The sequence below is a fragment of the Lonchura striata genome, chromosome 1 (genome assembly GCF_050655825.1).
Source record: "Lonchura striata isolate lonStrDom1 chromosome 1, ASM5065582v1, whole genome shotgun sequence".
Classification (NCBI taxonomy): domain Eukaryota; kingdom Metazoa; phylum Chordata; class Aves; order Passeriformes; family Estrildidae; genus Lonchura; species Lonchura striata.
Genome location: NC_140703.1, coordinates 61,634,152 through 61,653,011, shown reverse-complemented (window position 1 = coordinate 61,653,011; position 18,860 = coordinate 61,634,152). Strand labels below are relative to the sequence as shown.

The 18,860-nt window shown below is 40.1% G+C and overlaps 1 protein-coding gene across 2 annotated transcripts in view; it reads left to right on the top strand.

The window, feature by feature from the left end:
* EPSTI1 (epithelial stromal interaction 1) overlaps positions 1–18,860 on the top strand; it is a 48,662-nt gene that overhangs the window by 9,125 nt on the left and 20,677 nt on the right. The window contains exons 2-6 of one of the 2 annotated variants that reach the window (XM_021530830.3): positions 882–940; positions 2,906–2,989; positions 6,923–6,996; positions 7,629–7,712; positions 13,259–13,332. In XM_021530830.3, the coding sequence (XP_021386505.2) occupies positions 882–940; positions 2,906–2,989; positions 6,923–6,996; positions 7,629–7,712; positions 13,259–13,332 (375 nt within the window). The remainder of the gene's footprint in view (positions 1–881; positions 941–2,905; positions 2,990–6,922; positions 6,997–7,628; positions 7,713–13,258; positions 13,333–18,860) is intronic. The other variant, XM_021530831.3, reaches the window with a different exon arrangement.

Below are 18,860 nucleotides of genomic sequence, written 5' to 3'. Positions count from 1 at the left end.
GCCAAGTGCTGCTTAGTGCATTTCTGGTAAATCTGCACCCCCATGGCGCAGCTTCTGATAAGTGGAAGTTGTGTAAACTCCTGCTCACACAATACACCATGGAGATAAAACCCTTTGTCTTCTCCAAGTGGAACTGACATGTTTTCATCACTCTTTTGATCACCTCGAGTCTCTTAATACACTCTGAACCCTGGCTTGCCTCTTTGCTGTCACATTAGATTGATAACTTGTTGAAACAGCAACTGCATTTTGAATTAAGTCTGGCAAAACAGGGCCCTTGTCCTGATTCAGTGAGTCGCACCTTAGGTGTGACAGCAAGATGGATATGCCCAAGGAATTCCTGGTGCCTGAAAATGAAAGGCCAAAAAGGAAACTGAGGCTCAGGCTGAGAGTAAGTCATCTGGGTCCATCACAGACAGTGTGACTTTGCACACTCCTTGGACAACTTTTGGGCAGGCTGCTTAAGTCCACAAGGCGCTTGGTGTCCACAAGGTAAGGGGTAGGACTGCCAGCACCAGTGCTCTTCCCAGCAGACAGTGGTCTTCCACATGATACATTTTGACTCAAGGAAGTGATTTGATTTGAAATGCATGAGATTTGAGGTCAGCAGTCTAGAGTAAGCCTTGAATAAGAACAGCAAAGGCTATGCTAAAAGTTCCTGAAAATAATATCCTTCGTATCTGCTGCCAATTACAAATATAACATGCATTCCTAGAGTACTTACCAAAAATTCCTAAAGAGCTGAATCAGAATAAATACTCATTTTTTTTTGTCAAGTTGTTTGCTACAACAGCAGAAAACTGACTTTTGTGTTGAAGGAACACTTTCTAGTTCTGATTTTGTGTGAACAGGAAAAATAAGAGTGTATTCTTTCATTTTAGTGTTGGCCCATATGTCTTGGTAACTCCAAATGAAACCAGAAGAATACAGTTGCAGCAAAGTAAGTTGAGTTGTCTAATATCATAATACACTATTTCTACTTGAATAACTTTAGGATTTTAGCATTTTATTGCTCTTGCAATTTTTATCCTCATTTTTACAACGTTTTTTTATGTACAGATATGATAGTAATGCAAATGCTATGAGCATTCTCCATGATCATGTATCTTTTCTTAAGTGTGACTCATCATCTGGCTTCACTTCATGCAGAATAAATCTTATTTGGAAGGGTTTTGGTAATTTGCAGTGCAGTTTAAGATGGCTTCTACAAGACTATACTGGAATTAGCTCTATCCAAATTTTACAGGATGGAATTCATATTGGGAAACTTTGCACAGTCTCAGGGTTAGAAGGAGGAAGAACAAAAATACAAATAAGAAATATTTTTGAAAATACTCCCATGTGGAAACAAAAGCAACTGTAGATGCTGTTGGTTCTTGAACATGCATTTGAGTGTAGGTGATTCTTCTACCGAAGCTGGTAAAAGTAATTTTAGGTGGAAAGTATTTATGGATATATATTCACTTTTGCTTAGCTTTGAGTCTTGCTGGTGAAAGTAGTTAAGTGGGAACACCCTGAACCTCTACGAGAAAGATTAGGCATATGTTGAAATCTTTTAGTGGCAAAGTTACAGCCAGAGTCAGATGTGAAATTCTGTATACAGGGGTGACTGATTGACCACAGCAGTCCTACACATCTGGGCATTGATTCATGCAAGACATAAAAGCTGAGGGAATGTGAGTCAGCACTTCTCATGTCTTGAGTCCTCAAGTGCAATTAAATCCTTTCTTCTCAAACATTGTGAGTTTGGCTTAAATGCTTTACCAGCAGGCTGGTATGATTTGGGTTTCCTTTGGCTGCAAGAAAGAAAATGGACTTATCATGAACCAAACTATAATCCTTTTGAAGGAAGAACAGCAGCAGATAATCTTAGACCTGACTGTGATGTTAACAGCAAAGGTGCTGCTGCTCTAATAAAGATCTTTTTTCACTTTGTGGCGCCAATGTGATTTAGACCACAATGGTCTGAAGCATGCCAGATATTTCTGTCTTGGACACTGGCAGAAACAGGACCTCACTGAATGCAGTCTCTACTTAAATGGTTGTTTTAAAGGAGAAATAAAAAGCTGTTCTCTGTCTTTTGGGTCTCTTTAGAGGCTTACCCAAATACTGGCTTTATCATCTTAGAGGAGGGCTGGTGTTAGTCTCCAATAGCCATAGCTAGTCATTAGGATACACAGAGTGAAGTAAGCTCCTAGGGCAACTGAAGTGCTAGTATAAAACACAGCTCCTCTTTCCATAGGCTTTGTTGGCCTTGCTATTGAAAGGAATTGTTGTATTTTTCCCTCTGTCAGTCGACAAAGAGAGAAGTTAAATCAGCCATCCTGGAGCATATGGCTGCACCCCGGCTATATTGACTTGCACTGACTACACTGGAAGCTTGCTGCCCATCTCACATGTGGGTGCCTATGTTGAAGTGTCTTAACGTGAAGTTGATTCTTGCATTCCTCCTGTTTTTATTTAGGGAGCATGTGGTTGGGAGGGGAAATTACTTTTCATTTCCCTGCTGGGGAGCATTACACGGCAAGGATTTCCCTCTATGCAGCAATAACATCTTCATTGTAGCAATTTCTACTTTATCTGCAGGAGCAAATACTGTGGGACTTACCTATAGGTTCCCAGGGGTTAAAAAGCAGTCTATTAGTAGTCTCCTAGCTGGTTTTGGCTTCACTTTTGATTTTGAGTCCTAGGGTTGCTCACCATTACAGTCTCAAGTTAGGGAAAAAGTTTGCCCTATTAGCTAATTATTGCAGTGACTGCATAACCTCTTGTAGCCATGTCTGCATCTCTTGAGAACCAAGTTGGTTCCTAGATGGTCTTCAGGATTACATGCAATTAGCAGTAATTGCTGCTTGTTAGTATTCCTCTAACTTCCATATATGTATTTCTTTTTATACCTGCTCAGTTGCTAAGAAAGAGCTCGATGACCTGGAGCAATGGAAGAAAGAACACAGGCCAGGGCCAATTATGTTGGTGCCACAGAGACTGGGTAAGACATGTAAATCAGGAACTGAGAATTGCAAAATTAAATTTTCCAAGACATGAGACATTTTTAACTTTTTCTCACTGCTAATTAAAGAGATTCAGTGTCAATAAGGGCTAACATGAATATATTGTATGTGCTCTGTGCTTCTTGATGATCATGGCAAGGAAGATGTTTCTGAAACAAAACAGCACAGATTGTCACTCAAGAAATCTGTCAATGGCAGAGTAGAAAATCTGTACTAACATTTGGGGAAAACAGGTGGATTAATCCTCCTGCTGTTTACACTGTCTGTAGTTGATGTCTCTGAGGGGCATGCACTTGTCATTAGTGTGAAGATGGACAGCATGTGAGAGACCCTCCAGTTACCCGTAAGGAAACTCTTCTGTGTCTTTGTGTGCTTTCCTGGCTGCTGGCTCTTGAAGAGGCAAAAATGATCCCTGCAGCTTCAGCATTTGCAGGCTAAAAGTGCGTGAAGCCCTGTATTACCAGTTTTTTAAAGGTAACAGACAAGTAAATGAAAAACAGGGTAAAAAGCTGCAAGAACTTAAAACACCCTGAATGTAATTGATGTGTTTTCTAAGATAAGCTGTGGTAGTACATGTGCTGCCACAATAAGCAAGATATTTTCTAGATGGGTGAGGGAAAGTGTAGATGTCTTCAATTGCAACCACTATAAAGTAATGAATTTAGGTATATTTCTGACTTAGTTTTAAAAAGTTTTAGAAAAGAAGAGCGACTCTTCCTTACCTTGGCTATTGGAGGAGAATTTGGAGTACACAGTGCAGGATGTGGTCTGCTCTGACCTGCAAATTAAGTTCTTTCTCTGCCAGGCTGCACAAGATAGTTTGCAGTGATGTACAGTGTATAAAAATAGACAGCAGGTGGGAGACAGAGGAGTTTGAACTGAGTCCAACTCAGAGCTGATTTTTGGCTCAAGGTGATCCTGGTCCCACGTGTTCTGCCATGCAGCTGAGTCACAGTTGTTTGCAGTGGTGGCAATGCCCTGTGTGCCCACCATCATGTTCAGTTGTATGGCCAGAGTCTTTGTGAGTTTGTGTGCAACATCTGCTTCTTGCTTGTGGGTACTTTCTAGAAGACCTACTTCTGTCACAAGGAGACCATAGAGCTTTTTGTTGAAGAAAGTGAAATCTGGAAAAAAAATTTGGCATGTTTGGTGTGTGCGGGCTGGCTGCGTGACTGAAGGTGTCCCTTAAAGCTGCAGGGACTGAGTGTCAGGAGTCTTAACTTCTGGCCCAACTGCATTTAAAATCCTTCTGGGCAAAGAAGAAACTTAAGAGGAAAAAAAATTATTAAGTAAGAAAATATGATGTCATTAGTCACTCTCTAGCTGCCACTTAGACTCCTGGAGGCTGAGACACAAGTACTGTGTTCAGTGCCACTGAAAAAATTGAGGTGCAAGGATTATTAGAACATATCATTCCCACAGGAACAAATTTGGAGCTGAAATGGCATCTCTAATTTTACACCTGTAGGTACTCATTAGGAGAAAAAAGTATCATGTGTTATCTTCTCGGAGTGATTTTAAGGGACTACACCTCTAGTCCAAGTCACTAAATAAAATCTGTAAATAAAGTTGAAGTTTCTTAAATTTTTTAAACACTTGTGGTTTCCACAGGGAAATAAGTATTCTGGATTTCAACTCTGTAATATTTGACTGCCAAATTTTCAGGCATCATGGAGAGATGAGAGCAATGAAGGATGCAAGTTCTACTCTCCTCTGTAAGCAACAAGTGGAGCAACAAATCACACCTGATAAATGCAACAGTCTCTTTTCTGGTATTATTATATATGATCACAACATCCTCTGACTTCAGTGAAGCATTTGACACGTTACAACCAAGGCAGTTGAATGAATTAAACATGGCTGAAAGGCTATAGGCAATTTTTAATAATGATCAGAAAAATGTTTGTTCCAAGACTATGTCCACCAGTACCGGCAAAAATACTACAGTGCAGAAAATAAATTTTGCTATTAAAAGGCTAAAAAAAGAGAAAGATTATGCATCTAAGAGGTTTCAAAACCTGTTTAGCAGCAGTTTTATTTTCTAGACCTGGGGAAGAGACACTCTACAATGCCAGCTGTATGCTTATTGCTATTCTAAGCTTATTGCTTGTATGCTGTATGGCCATTCTCTCTGGAGAACTTATCTTAGGGATTTATTTGTGTCCATAGAAATGTTGCCATGCTTAGGGTATTGATCTCCCATTCGCAAAATGAGAATGTCACAAAGCTCCTAAAGATTAGTTACCTTCCATTAGTAAATGGAGAGAGCTACCTTTAGACAAGAGTGATCCCTCCTGCAAGGCCTAGTATTTCTTACATTTATGAAAGGTCTTACAAGTCAGAGAATGGTTTGGGTCTGAAGTAAACTTAAATATTGTTTCGTTTTACCCAGTCTTCTGTGCGCAGGGATACCTTCCACTAGATTGCTCAAAGTGCAATCCAACCTGGCCTTAAACACTTCCAGAGATGGGACATCCACAGCTTCTTTGGGCAATCTGTGTCAGTGCCTCAGCACCTCACAGTGAAATATGTCTTTATTATATTCAATCTAAATCTCTCCTCTTTCAGTTTAAAGCCATTCCTCCTTGTCCTACTAGTATATGCTCTTGCAAAAATTCCCTCTCCAGCTGTCTTGTAGGCCCTTTCAGGTACTGAAAGGCTGCTAGGAGGTCTCCCTGGAGCCTTCTCCTCTCCCGGGGAAACAACCCTAGCTCTCTCAGCCTTTCTTCACAGGAGAGGTGCTCTAGCCCTCCTGATCATCTTTGAGGCCCTCCTATGGACTCGACCCAGCAGGTCCATGTCCTTCTTGCATTGGGGACCCCAGAGCTGGATGCAGCACTGCAGGTGGGGGTCTCATCAGAGCAGAGCAGAGGGGCAGAATCATATTCCCTTGACTGGCTGCCCATGCTGCTTTGGCTACAACCCAGGATATCAGGTGCCTAAGATAGCACAGATTCGTCCAGCTGCTTCTGTAGAATTAGGAGTCACATAGACGTGAATTTCTCATGAAAACAATAAATTGGGGAAGTACAGCTCCCATCCTCAGAATGGAATGAGGGCTGTTGTGAATGGAGTGAGAGCTGTTATGTTGCAACAACTGAAGGGAATTAATTATTTCCTTTCCTACAGCAAGAAAATACCTTAGAAAATAGAGCACAGTAATAGAATCAAAGTCACTTCCTCAATCCCTTAAGACCTGGTATCACTTTCTTTGTGTGATTAGTTTTTTGTTGGTTGGTTGGTTGTGGGGATTTTGTTTGTTTTTATTAAAGGCTGAGCATTATGGCCAGAACTTTAGATGTTCACAAAAGAGAGTCCATGTCTTTGGAAAGGGACACTTTCTACTACCTGGATATGAATGTGAGATCTGTGGGAAAAGGCTTTTACTTCCATTTCAGAAAGAGGATTCTTCCTTGAGCCCCAAAACATTACTTAGAAAATATTAAAATGATAGCATCCCACTGGAGCTGGCAGAATCCAAGATCCTAAATTTGATAAAAGAGAAACTTTTTAGCAATAGAATTTCTGACTGTATGTGTGTGACAAACTGAGTAAAGGTGGGGATAGCTGGATGTGAAAATGAAAACTCACCTGCAAAGCATGACTGATTTTCTGAAAATGGAATAGTTCCTCAGCAAACTGATCATACATTGTAGGGACATATTTGTTGGTAGAGTGGATGATACAGTGGATGCTCTGTAAATAGTAGGCAAGTGCTTTTGATGGATGAAAAAAATTATCAAAAAGGTCTCCTATCTGTTCTCTTTAATATCAGACAGCTACTGTAATTATGAAAAATTTCCTGTATATGCATATATCCAGTCTGTTACATTACTGTGTTCTGAAATGACTGGCATTTGCAGTTAAAATGCTCACACAAAGTGCCATTTATATTTTTGGATTTTTTTAAGGTGGAAACGAATCAGAGGCTCAAGTACGACAAAACCAGCAAATGATTCTTATGCAATCTAAATACCAGAAAAAGGTCAGTAAGAATAAATGTCTTTGTTTATTTTTAGAACTCAAAAGAAAACTTTTCCTGTAGTGTATTTTATGACTATAAAACGAATTCACAGCTGCTTGACAGGAGAAACTCATGAAACCTGAAGGAAGCAGCAGAAAATCAGAAACTAATGTTCTGCACCAAAGAAAATGAGAAATCTTTCCATAAATATGAAGCAATCTGTATCACAGATGATATCTCAAATAACAACCAAAACAGTTGTAAAGCCACTTAAATGCCATGCTGTATCTTCCGGCATGCTGCTTATGCTTGGACTAATTGATCAATGTACCACCCTGTCCTGTGCTTATGTGGAAATGTTGTTCCTGTTACAAGAGGTATAAAAGCTTGCAAGTTATCAATCAGCTGTGTGAGTACTTGCATCAATGCCCATTTATCAGTCCTAGATTTCTCAGCCTTCTTAAAGCCAATATTGCAGTAGCTGTTGCACAGCCTGCATTATTCACTGTCTTATTTTAAGGGAAAAAAAATCCAGAAATTTTCCCCTAACACATTTTAGATTTGAAAGATGTGCACTATAGGAGTCAAGTTACTATATGTGTTCCTTGTATACATAAATATGCAAAATAACTTCCTATGTTTATGCCACACAGCACAAGAGAGAAGAGTATGTAAAAGCAAAAAAGGCAGCTGAAGAAGCTGAAATCCTGAAAAAGAAAGCAATTCAGAGAGAAAAGGTATATCTGGTTACTGCAGACTTGAAGTCATACAGCAGTTCATGTCTTGATGCTTGATTTTGCTGAACTACACGAATCTGGCTAATTAAATTAAGTGGTAACCCTGGATGGTATTGAGAAATTAGGAAATGTAGTCCTCCTCCTCTTTGTAGCTACTGAAGGATGCCTGCCTGGGGTTTTGGGGGGCTTGAGTGTTCCTTTGGCTCATCAGAAATTCCAGCCTTTCAGCTGCATCTATCTCGCAGAGTTACCAGAAAGGGAGAACATGAAGGTCAGGAGTAAATTGTATGAAGGTTATATGGTTCCTTTTGGCATGAGCTCCCTCTCTAAGACTGGATTGTAGCAGTTGGCACAAAGACCTTATAGGAATCCATAACTGCCTGTGCACGTGAGAAGAATACTAGAAAATCCAGTCTGTCAGGATTTAAAAGATATCCAAATTATGGAAAGGTCAGTGTAGTCTACCTGCATTGTGCTGAGAGCACCCTGAAATTCCACTGCCCCTCCAGCCCTTCTACAGCCTGCACACACAAGTGTCTTGCTAATACGTCATATCATCCTTCCTTCTCTAGTCTCCATATATTGACACCAATGATAGCTCACTTGAAAATTTTATTTTATTATTTTTAATTTGTTTGCTTTCTCTAGTTATTCTCACAAATTTTTCATTGTGCTGTACAACCCTTTTTAAAAGTTCATTTGTGTCTCCTTGGTGGCAACCAAGTAGTACTTGCTTGAGAATGCAGTGTGGAATTTAAATGACAAATGAAAGGAGAGGGAGCATGATACTGATATGCTCATTAACAAGGAGAGAATGGGAGATTTAATATTTGCAAGGTTTGTCTCTACAACAGTAAAAATTATTTTCTGTGCAGAAATTGAATTTTGAGAGTTAATTAAAAAGTCATCGATACTGGTTGGCATACAAGGGCTTGCATAAACAGAAATAACTGTAATTGCCTCTAGGTAAGGGTTAGTCTGTCCCTGGTCTCTCAGTGGTTAGTGTTCTACTTTGGGCATAAGCCCATACACAATAGTTTACAGGGATAATAAATACTAGCACCTGAAAATGCCGCTAGCTGTTACCATCTCATGTATAGCTCCAGACACAGTGATAATAGCAGTGGAAGAGAGTGGATTAATTATTTAATATATGATGTTTGCCCATGGCCATTGCACAAGAAAAATGTTACAAGACTGCTATAATTTCTAGTTACACCTGGAAAATATATTGATGTATCAGGTTTGTTTTCATGCTCTTTAATTTCCTTACCTTCACTCCCACAGATTATAAAATCTTTATAGATGTTGTAGATAGTAAAACTGTAAGTATCCATTTTTGCTGAAGGAGGATGCAACATCGTAGCAAACATCTTTGCCAAGCAGATTGTCTAATTTGACTAAATAAACATATACCCACAAAGCAATCACACAAAACAGAGATGTGTGAAAGGGAACTCTTAGTTTGAATTTGTTTATTCAGATTGTCTTTCACAATAGTGACTGAGCCGATGGAGATTTCTTCTTGAAATATGATTAAGTATTAAATATTCAACGTTGTGTTTAAGAAGAGAATGCTGAAAAGCCACTGGAAGGTGCCAGTTTGGCTATCTCACTCTGTATACAGATTAAAGGCTACCAAGACCTGAGAATGACATGGATCCTACTGATGCTGTACAACCAGTATTGGGCTTTGTTTACCAAAGGAAAGGAGCTTTTTATTTGAAGTGATAGATTTGTACTCAACTGCACCTGTAGGGCATTGGCTGAGAGCATGTCTTTCTGCAAGTTCACAGGCCGTCTTTTCTTGCTTGCCAGCCCTTTTGCTCAAGGTTATTATTCATTCAATAAAACCCAAATTGTGTGACAGTCTGAGAGGAGATAATAGCTAGCCAGCTTTATCAGCAGGAGCCCTGGAACTTTCACAGCTGGAAAGCTTCTTTGCCAACAGACGTGAATGGTGAAGCCCTACAGACTAATGTGCAATGACTAGAACGGGTGCTGATACTCAGCTTAGTTCTTCCTTGATTGTAAGGATGATATACTGTAAGCCAGTGCTGCCTGTGAACTTAGGATCTGTTTATGTAAGTGTTTTAATGCTGGTTTTGCAGAGAAAAGCAGCATCCCCTTTCCCACTATCTTTGTAAAGAAGCAAAAACTGTGAGTCTGCCAAAGCAGTACCCAAATACAGAAGGTCTGCCTTACTAACAGTACGAGTCCACCTGCCTCCCTCTGTCGTTCTTTAATTAACCATGGGGTTATTAGCTGCTGGAAGACGAGCTTGGCATCTACCTTGTCTCTCTCCAGCTTCCAGAGAGAGGAAAGATTCTTCATTCTGGGCTCCACTGGGCCATCTTGTGTAAACAAATACTCAGGTCTCCTGTGCACTTCAAGACAGGCAGCTTGTCCTGGGACTGCTGGGGTTTGTTCATGGGGTAACCGTGGGCTGCCTGAGTTTGGGTATTCTAAGCTAATGGTGAGTGCTCAGTGAAATAATTTGGAAAAGACTTGATAACATGAGCAGGGAATTTCCTTTTTCTGTGTTTTCCCCTGATGCTGAGGTGTGTGTCTAATCCACAGAAAGTGTTCAAGTACATGAGAGGTAGTTTTTCTGTTATTTGCTCATTAGTAGTAGATGTCTAGAGTTGTTATCTTTGGTGCAGCCCTTCACATCATGGTGTTTGACCAGACTGGATCATAATTTGGGTGAAAGGAATAGCAAAGTTACCCAAAAAATAAGCAAGCAGCTGATACTTGGCTTCTTGTTAATGAAACTTTTCTCATTTGTGTTGCATGTAAAATTGGATGACTTCAGCGCAATGGATAGTTCTGCTTCCTGTCCCTGAATTTCTATTGCTGTTACTCTGCCTTTAGCATTTCCTTTTATAGTTTAGATCTTGACTTATTATTAGAAGATTCAAACAATTTGAAATTAAAAGGCTCAGTGTAATTATACTGAAGGCAACATTTTTTTCTCTTACAGTCCTGCCATCTTCAAAAACTGTCTTATTTAGGATAAGCTGTAATTTCATTTTATTTTTTATCAAATCATGTGCTCTTTAATTTGGCTGTATTAATCAGCATTAGTGGACTTTTTTCAGGAATTTGTTAAAACTGGGCACTTTACAGACACTCTGCTAACATTGTTCAATGTGTTTACCTTCAATATCACAGCTGTTCCAGTCTTAGCTTTTTGAACATGGTGCCAAATGTGGAGTGTTTTGACAATGTCTATTGATAGATTGTCATCACTTACAGAATGTGCCCATCCTGTCACCTGTCACTTATATGCATCCTTAAGCTGGTGTCCTAGGGTAAACTTCCAGAGTAAAACGTAGTCACACCAGCCACAAATGAGCAATTTCAAGATGCTGGATTTTTTTTCAGATACTCTTCTGGTGGTAGAATAGCTGTAGGATATTCCTTTATTTTTTCATCCAGTGGGAGACAGGGTTGATACTGAAGGTTTGTATTTATCAAAGTTAATATCACTGTTCTCTAGATGTCACTAGCTAGCAGCTAGACCACAACAAGCCCTGTGAGCTTTAGAATTTCTTGGAACTTTTTGAATTTCTTATTTTGAACATTCAGAAGCCTTGCAATATGATGGTGGATCCCACATGAAGTGCTTTTTGAGAGGTGAAGGCATCAGCTTGTTGTATTGGGCAGTGTTGGGGAAAAGCCTGGGAGCTATGGCTGGTGTCTCAAGGGTATCAGCATCACCTTTGACAATAACACAAGCCATAAGTTTTCTTTTCTGCCTCTTTCCTTTCCTGTAACTGTGAAGCTGCACAAATGAGAGGGAGTTTTTTTGCCTAACACATCATCTGTGTCTAGGTTAGGAGCAAACAATATATCCCCTGAACACTCTAAAATTACCCATACTGTGTAGTGATGCTCCTTACTATAGTTTGGTTAAATTTTTCAATTGCATCAGTATGTCATACCTTCTATCACTGTTTCTGCATGTCAAATGAGTGAACAGGATATCTTATTCAAAGATTCCCCTTCTTCTTTTTGTTTATTTTGCACTGCCTTTTCCTAAATAACAGCTTCTAAGTCTTTTGCCTTCCAGCAGTTTTTATCATCACACAACATAGTGGCTCTTTTCCTATCTGCAGACATCTGAAAGGATTTTTTTTTCTTAATCCAGTGCATGCAAAGGAGGAATTTGCACTTGTTTTGCAAATCTCTTTCAGATAGTCATTCTTTATCCAATTAAAAAGTATGCATTCTGAAATTGCTAAAGGCAAAATAATTGAGTAACTGCCAGCAGAATTGTAATTTTTCTGAAATGTTTTTCAGAATTGCAGGACAGAAAGAAGATTATGGAACTGGGGGTTTCAGCTCTGTTCTTAACACCCCTTACCCCCTTACATGTTTCCCCTTCCTTGATCTCCCTGTTCTTGTGCAGTACCTATGCTCAGGCAGTGTTCTGTCCCTGATTTGGGGCTCTGGCCACAGGGGCCATTTTTACCTACACCTCCCTTCCCATCTCTACAAGGTATTGTCTGAAATTTCCAGGGCACTTTGTTCAGATCAATGTCTGGTTGCTGGGTTACTGAGCAATTACCTTTTCTCATTTTGAGGGTGGGCAATGAGCAGAGTGACAGCCCGAGACTGTATTTTGCTCCACACGAGAGTTGTTGTGATCATTTCTTGAGAGCTCTTATTAGAGCATCCCCCCACCAACTGCAGTGTGGGAGTTCAAAATACAACGGGCTGAAATCTTAGGCTGGCACTTCTAATTTGTGCTTTTCATACAGTGAACTGCCTTTTAACTGCTCTTCCCACTGGACCTAACTGCATCATGTGAGCTAAAACAAAAATTTGGCTGGCCTCCTTTTCATTAGAATTTAGCTTGAATTGCATGTTGCTGCTGTTGCAGCAAGTTCTGCAGTTTTTGCTTTATTTTAATATTTTATTCTACTTGAATTGGGCAGCTTAGATGATACTTCCATTGGAAATTATGTGCAATTTTATATTAAAGGACTTAATAATTTGTGGGATATCCAGATTTACAGAGGAATTTTATGTGTCAAGGATTTGATTGGCTCTTGCACCAGATATGGTATCTGAGACAGAAGAATGCTGGTTAAGTACAAATGTCTCCCACTTTTGTTTGTCTTAGCATGTATTCAGCTGGCCAATACCTAACGCTCCTGCAAGTCAGCTCTGCGAGCTACATGTGTTCACATCACTGCACTGTCAGTGCCACATCTGGACTATCATCTGCTTTGGTGCAGTGGTTTAGGTCTTCTACACCCCGAGATGTCCCCAGCAGGGTTGTGACATGATGACTGTGAAGGCTCACAAGGCCTTTTGGGTAGGTGGGTACTAGGAGCACCACGTCATTTTCTAATTTAAACAGGTCTCTTGACTAGGAGATACTTATTCATGAGTGAATACCTTTAAATTTAAGATTGGGCCACTTCGATACTCAACTGCTATAGATCTTAAAAAAAAAAATAGAAATATTGGAATTGAAAGAATTAATTTTTTTTTTTTTAAATCTCAACTATTTTTTCCTGGTTTTAATGCTTTAGGCAGAGAGACTTGAAGTTAAAAAAAGACAAGAAGAAATGCGAAGAAGAGAGATGCTTCTTGAAGATCAAAAGTAGTATGTAAAATTTGAAACCTATTACCTAAACTTCTTTATCTACTTGTCTTTCTGTTTTGTTTGTTTGGGTTTTTAATTATTATTTAATATTATCTTATTTGTTTGAATTTTTTTCCTGGCTTGGGACTCAAGAAGGATTTGGCTTCTGTTGCTATTCTTTTTAAATTTTTGACTTGAAACTTTTGACTTCAAGGAAATGGGCACAAGCTGAACCACAGGAGGTTCCTACTGAACACTTTTTTACTCTGAGAGTGGCTGAATATGAGCACAGGTTACCCAGGCAGGTTGTGGATTCTCCATCCTTGAACATATGCAAAAGTTCTGTGTAACTGTCTCAATGAGGTCCCACTTGGGCAGAGGGTAGGACAAGATGACATCCAGCAACCTCAATGATTTTATGATTATGTAAAATATTCAAGCCTCCTCCACACCTTATTCTATGAGAAATTTTGTCCCGTAGAGCTCTCTTAGCTTCCTAAAGCATACACTTTGAGATGAAAGTTGTGAATTATAAAATCACTTTGTGCTTTTGTTCTTTAACTGAATCAATATGTAATCATCCAATCCAAGACTAATTATCAAAACAGAATCTAAATTATATCTCCACCCATTTATTTTGTTGATTAGTAAAGAAGTCTAACCCACGTGTAAATAATGAGGACTTCCTCTATTTAGCATAGTCCTACTTAATTGTGGAGATATGTTGTAAAGACCTATTTTGCAAGAATACCTCCTTAATGTCAGATTTAGATATGGCCTAAGTCCTGATATAATTAATTCCATTGGCAGTGAAGTTCCTGCCTTGCCCGTTCACTCCACCCCATTTATTTGTTTTTAACTGATTCTATCACATAATTAACACACAATGCTGTTTAGTCACCTTTACCTTTTTTATCTTTGGCTTCTGAAATTACTGACCTGTATTCTAAGCCTGATTGATTGCTTTTTCCTCCTCTATGTCCTTTAAAGAAGTCACTTCTGTCCCATGCTAGTAGCTCCAGTTCCTTCGTCATTTGCCCAGACTCTGTTCTCTAAGGTACAGACATTTTAGTGCTTTGTCACTGACTCCAGCTTTTCTTGTATTTTTCCTTTTGTTTCTTCCCATTTGGCTTTAGACATAGCTCTTTCCCTTAATATGTTGCCAGTATTTGTCTCTAGATACTGGTTTTTGGCTTGCTGTTTAATCTGGTGTGGATGCCTACACACACACACACACACACACACACACACCTTGATTCTTCAGGAATTCTGAAGACTGCACAACTTTAGATCTCTGCCTGTTCCTGACTTTGATTCTCTTTGAGCCTAAATCAACAGCAGACACACCAGATCTTTGCAGTGCAAGGTTCTCACTTATGGGTTTTGCTTTTCCTCAGGGAATTGTCAGGATTCTTGTCTTCCCATTTAATCTGATTTTTTATCTTAAGGCATATGCAGTTATGAATGACACGTTTCTTTCCTGTCTTCTCCTTCCCTGCCTGTACATTTTTTTCTTAGGGTGGAATGAATTCTGCTGTTGAGTGCTCTTGTTCATTAAAAGTAAATTTGGTTTTGCAAAAGCAGGCCCAAACCCTCTGAAACATAGGAAAACAGGAAACAGTCACAACTGAAAAATTCCTTCACCAAAAGGGTGGCCAAGCATCAGAACAGGCAGGGAAGTGGTTGAGGCCCCATCCCTGGTGGTATTTAAAAACACGTACTTAGGGAATGGTTGTTTAGGGAAATGGTGGAGTGCTGGACTTGGCAGTGCTGCATTAACGGCTGGACTTGATGATCGTAGAGGTCTTTTCTTTTTCTTTTACCTCGGCAGCCAGGTAGTCCTCAGGTGGTGCAGAAGCTCTGGCTGCCTGGGCACTTCTTGGCAGCCATTCTGTCCACTGATTAAGGAAAGCCTTGTGAGCATTCAGCTGGTGTTATCTCTGATGCAGCTGAAGGTGAAGATGGACTCACCACTATAGTGTCTCAGGCTCCATTGTGTGAGTTTAACTATCAGAACATTATTTGTGTGTACTATGTATTGAACATCCACCAGGCAGGCCCTGTAGATCCTTCACCTGGAGGAAATAAGCTGAAAACCTACCTCCAGTGAGCGCAATTTTGGTAAAGCAAAGCCCTTGCATGCTGCAGTGTTAAGGAAACTTGCCTGTCTGACCATCCAGGAGCCGCTCCGTCAGTCACTCCACCTCAGCTGGGACTGAGGCCCCTTTGCAGCCACACCCCCCACGCTCACACAGTCACATCAGGTTCCATCCAGGTTTCCCTACCAGTTCAACCCCATGTTTCCCACTGCAGACTCTCACACATCCAGATCCTTAATTTAATCATGGTGCAATAACTAAATAATACAGTAGCAGCTTTATCTGGTGCTTCCAAGGAGGCACCCTAAACAAAGGAACCCCTGAGCTTTTATCCCCTTGCAGTCTAAACACAGGGAAGTCTGTGGGTTGTCGGTTCCTGTCGTTTTTCCCACTGTCCATTCCCCTGGCCAAGGGACAGGTCTCCAGGCCCTTTGTTATGCAAAGGCTTGGGAGTTCATGACCCTTTGCCTGGGGCTCAGGCTCCAGCCCCCCAGGGCTCAACCTGCAGCTGGACACTGAGCTAGCTGTGCAGAATGTATTCCTCAGCAGACACCATGACACTAATGCCTTCCCTGGTCTGAAGGAATTCTCTGGTGGGCACAGGAAAAGGAGGGAGGTTATTAGTAGGAGATGTTGGCATTAAGGAGCACAGCATCCAAGAGTAATGAAAAGCTGTGTGACATTTCAGATTTTGTGAAGTAACTCCATTGAAGTACTGCTGGTTATTAGTGATATGTTCACATAGAAGTTCTAGGTGTTTAGAGATGTGCTTTTGCCTGCCATGCAAAAATGAGTGACTCATTACTTCCCTTCTCTAAGACCTTTCATCTAGAGGCAAAGAGAACAAATATGAGGTTGTGCCACTTTCCTCAGTGTCTCAACTAGGATATTTTGATCTCTTCTGCTTACTGGGAATGGAAAGGAAAGAAAGGTCATATACTGCATATAAAGCAGTGACCTCTGCAAAATTGTGGCCTATAGAGCCATTTCAAAAGATAAGCTCCCTTGCTAGTCTGTCCTCTGTAAGATCTGTAGCTGCAACATCACAATTTTCCTGAGATCAATGCCTACCAGCAGTCTCATTAACTGGGAAACCTTGAATTGATCACCACCTCCAGCTGTATCAGCCTCCAAGGGGTACAGCCCAATCAGTACCTCTCCTGGATGAAGTGTCACTTCCATATTTGATAAGGAAAGGCACTTAATAGTCTCAATGCTCTGACTATAAAGTATGATTCTGCCCAGAATTGCATTTTTCTGATTAAATTCCTGTCACTGTTAAAAACAAGACCTTCCCCCTGAAATCGCCTTTCAAAGGGTCTAACATGAAATGAGTGCTAAAAAAGAAAGATTGTCTGTAACCTTGTGTGCTGTCTACAGAATATAGTTATTTCCCATCTCTTGAAAGCCTTAATAGCTTCTTTGTGTGCAACAAGTCCTTGAAAGTCAGCTGTATCTGTTACCACAGTTGCTTGAGTATGTGTTTGTGTCTTGTGAAAATGTAGTCTAGACAGGCATGCAGACTCCCATGAAAAAGTCTGCAAGCCTCACAGTTTTGGGATCAGCCCCTCCTCTGACCCTGGTGGACCTAGGCTTTGTTCAGTGACTAAAACAGAAAAAACTCACAAGGTGTCTCCTGAAACAGCTGTGTATTAAAAGTGTTAAGAGCACCCAGGAGCAGACTTTGGGGTGGAGAAGTTGCTGTATAGCATGATTACTGTAGGTTGTGCGAACAGAAGAGAAGCACATGAAAGATTTGTTGGTGACAGTGTTGCTGTGGTTCTGTCCTTGTGGATACCAGATTTAGAAAATGGGGAACTATGTCTTGTCTTTTTGCCAGAAACTACTTACACATGAAATGGACTCCTTCCTTCTGAGTCATAATATCCTGGATGCATTTTGCATTATTGGCCTGATTGTGTTTCTGTCAGAGTGCATTACGAGGTAACGGAGGCTCATGTAGTCCATACTTTGCAATTGCTAATCCATGCGAGGGAAGAACTGAGTGCACATCTTTCCAAAAGGACACAATGAACAAATCTTTTCAGGACATTCTCTCTTAAGTTAGTACACCACATTTGTCATTTAAACAGTAATGAGGATGGATATGTAATGACCGGCTGTTTCAGATGCTTGCTGTGCAGGCTATGTGGATCTGTGTCTGAACTGTAGGGTGTCTTACCATGCTATTTTAGCCCAGATCTCTAGTTAGATGTTAGAAATTGTAGTGTTGGATGGGTTCCACTATTTTTCTAATAGCCATCTACACTGTTTTTCTAATAGCCATCTACCTATTTATGTAAGGGAAAAAGCTGTCTGAAAATTAGGGTTACTTTCTAATGCTCTTTTGCTAAATATTCATGCCTCTGTTTTTGTGAAGGTTGTATTCCTGTAAAAATTCCTGGCACAGCTGCACTCGGATACATGTGCGCACTCAATATATTCTGCTCAGAATTTGGAGCTGGAAACAGCATTTGCCAGAGTGTCTCTGAGTCCATATTCCAAACACAATGCAGGAGGTTCACCAAACCAAGCTGATATACACTTGCCTGCCAAAGCAGCTTTCTCAAAAGTCATAAAATGCAGGAGAATAAAACCTGAATCAAAACAGAATTTTTATTTATTTATCAATTTTTACAGGATAAATGCTAGTGTCCTTGCCAGTTTTCAGTCCCCTATGATGTATGGTTCAAACAGCAGGCTGGCAACAAATTTTCCCCACAGAAGTGCAAGTGTAAACCTGACCAGACTTTTAATACAGGTTGCTAAAGAGAATGAAAGAGGACTCACACAAAAAGCATTTGCAGCCTTGAGAATCCTTTGTTTGCTTCTTTCTGCCACAATTGTCTTCGTTTTGTTCATTTGCTCCTGATTATTTTAAGCGTTGTCAATTATTTAGCTAACAGGCAGAAAACTAGGCTTTTATAGACATCCAAAGGGGCTCTCTTGAGTGTAATAATGAAAGCAGTTTATTGAACGCCTGTGAGGTTGCTTTCTAATTGTGCGCATTAATCTGCCCATGCAAGCTGGCTGAAAATATAGAAGCAGATTGCACATGCAGATGGAGCATACAGAATGGAATGCAATAGACTTATACGAAACTGCATTTTCCTTAAAACTGGATTTATGCTCATTACTTCAGGTAATAAATGAAGCTTACATCTAAAATAACATCCAGGAATACTGAATGACCTGGTGGGAGGAACGAATAGCCGAGCTGTGTTATTTCATCCAGTCAGGGAAACAGAAAAAGCAGGTGGGTTGAGAGGATAGATTAGTTTTAAGTGTGGGTAGAAAATTATGAAAATAATTCTGCTGAGAAAGTTGCTTTATGTTTTTCTTTAAACAACCTATCTTTATACTTTCTTGAAGCCTTATACCTAAGATGAGCTAGTGGCACATTATTTGTTCTTTTCCTCAAAGTCAGGAACAGATGCTCAAAAACTTGCA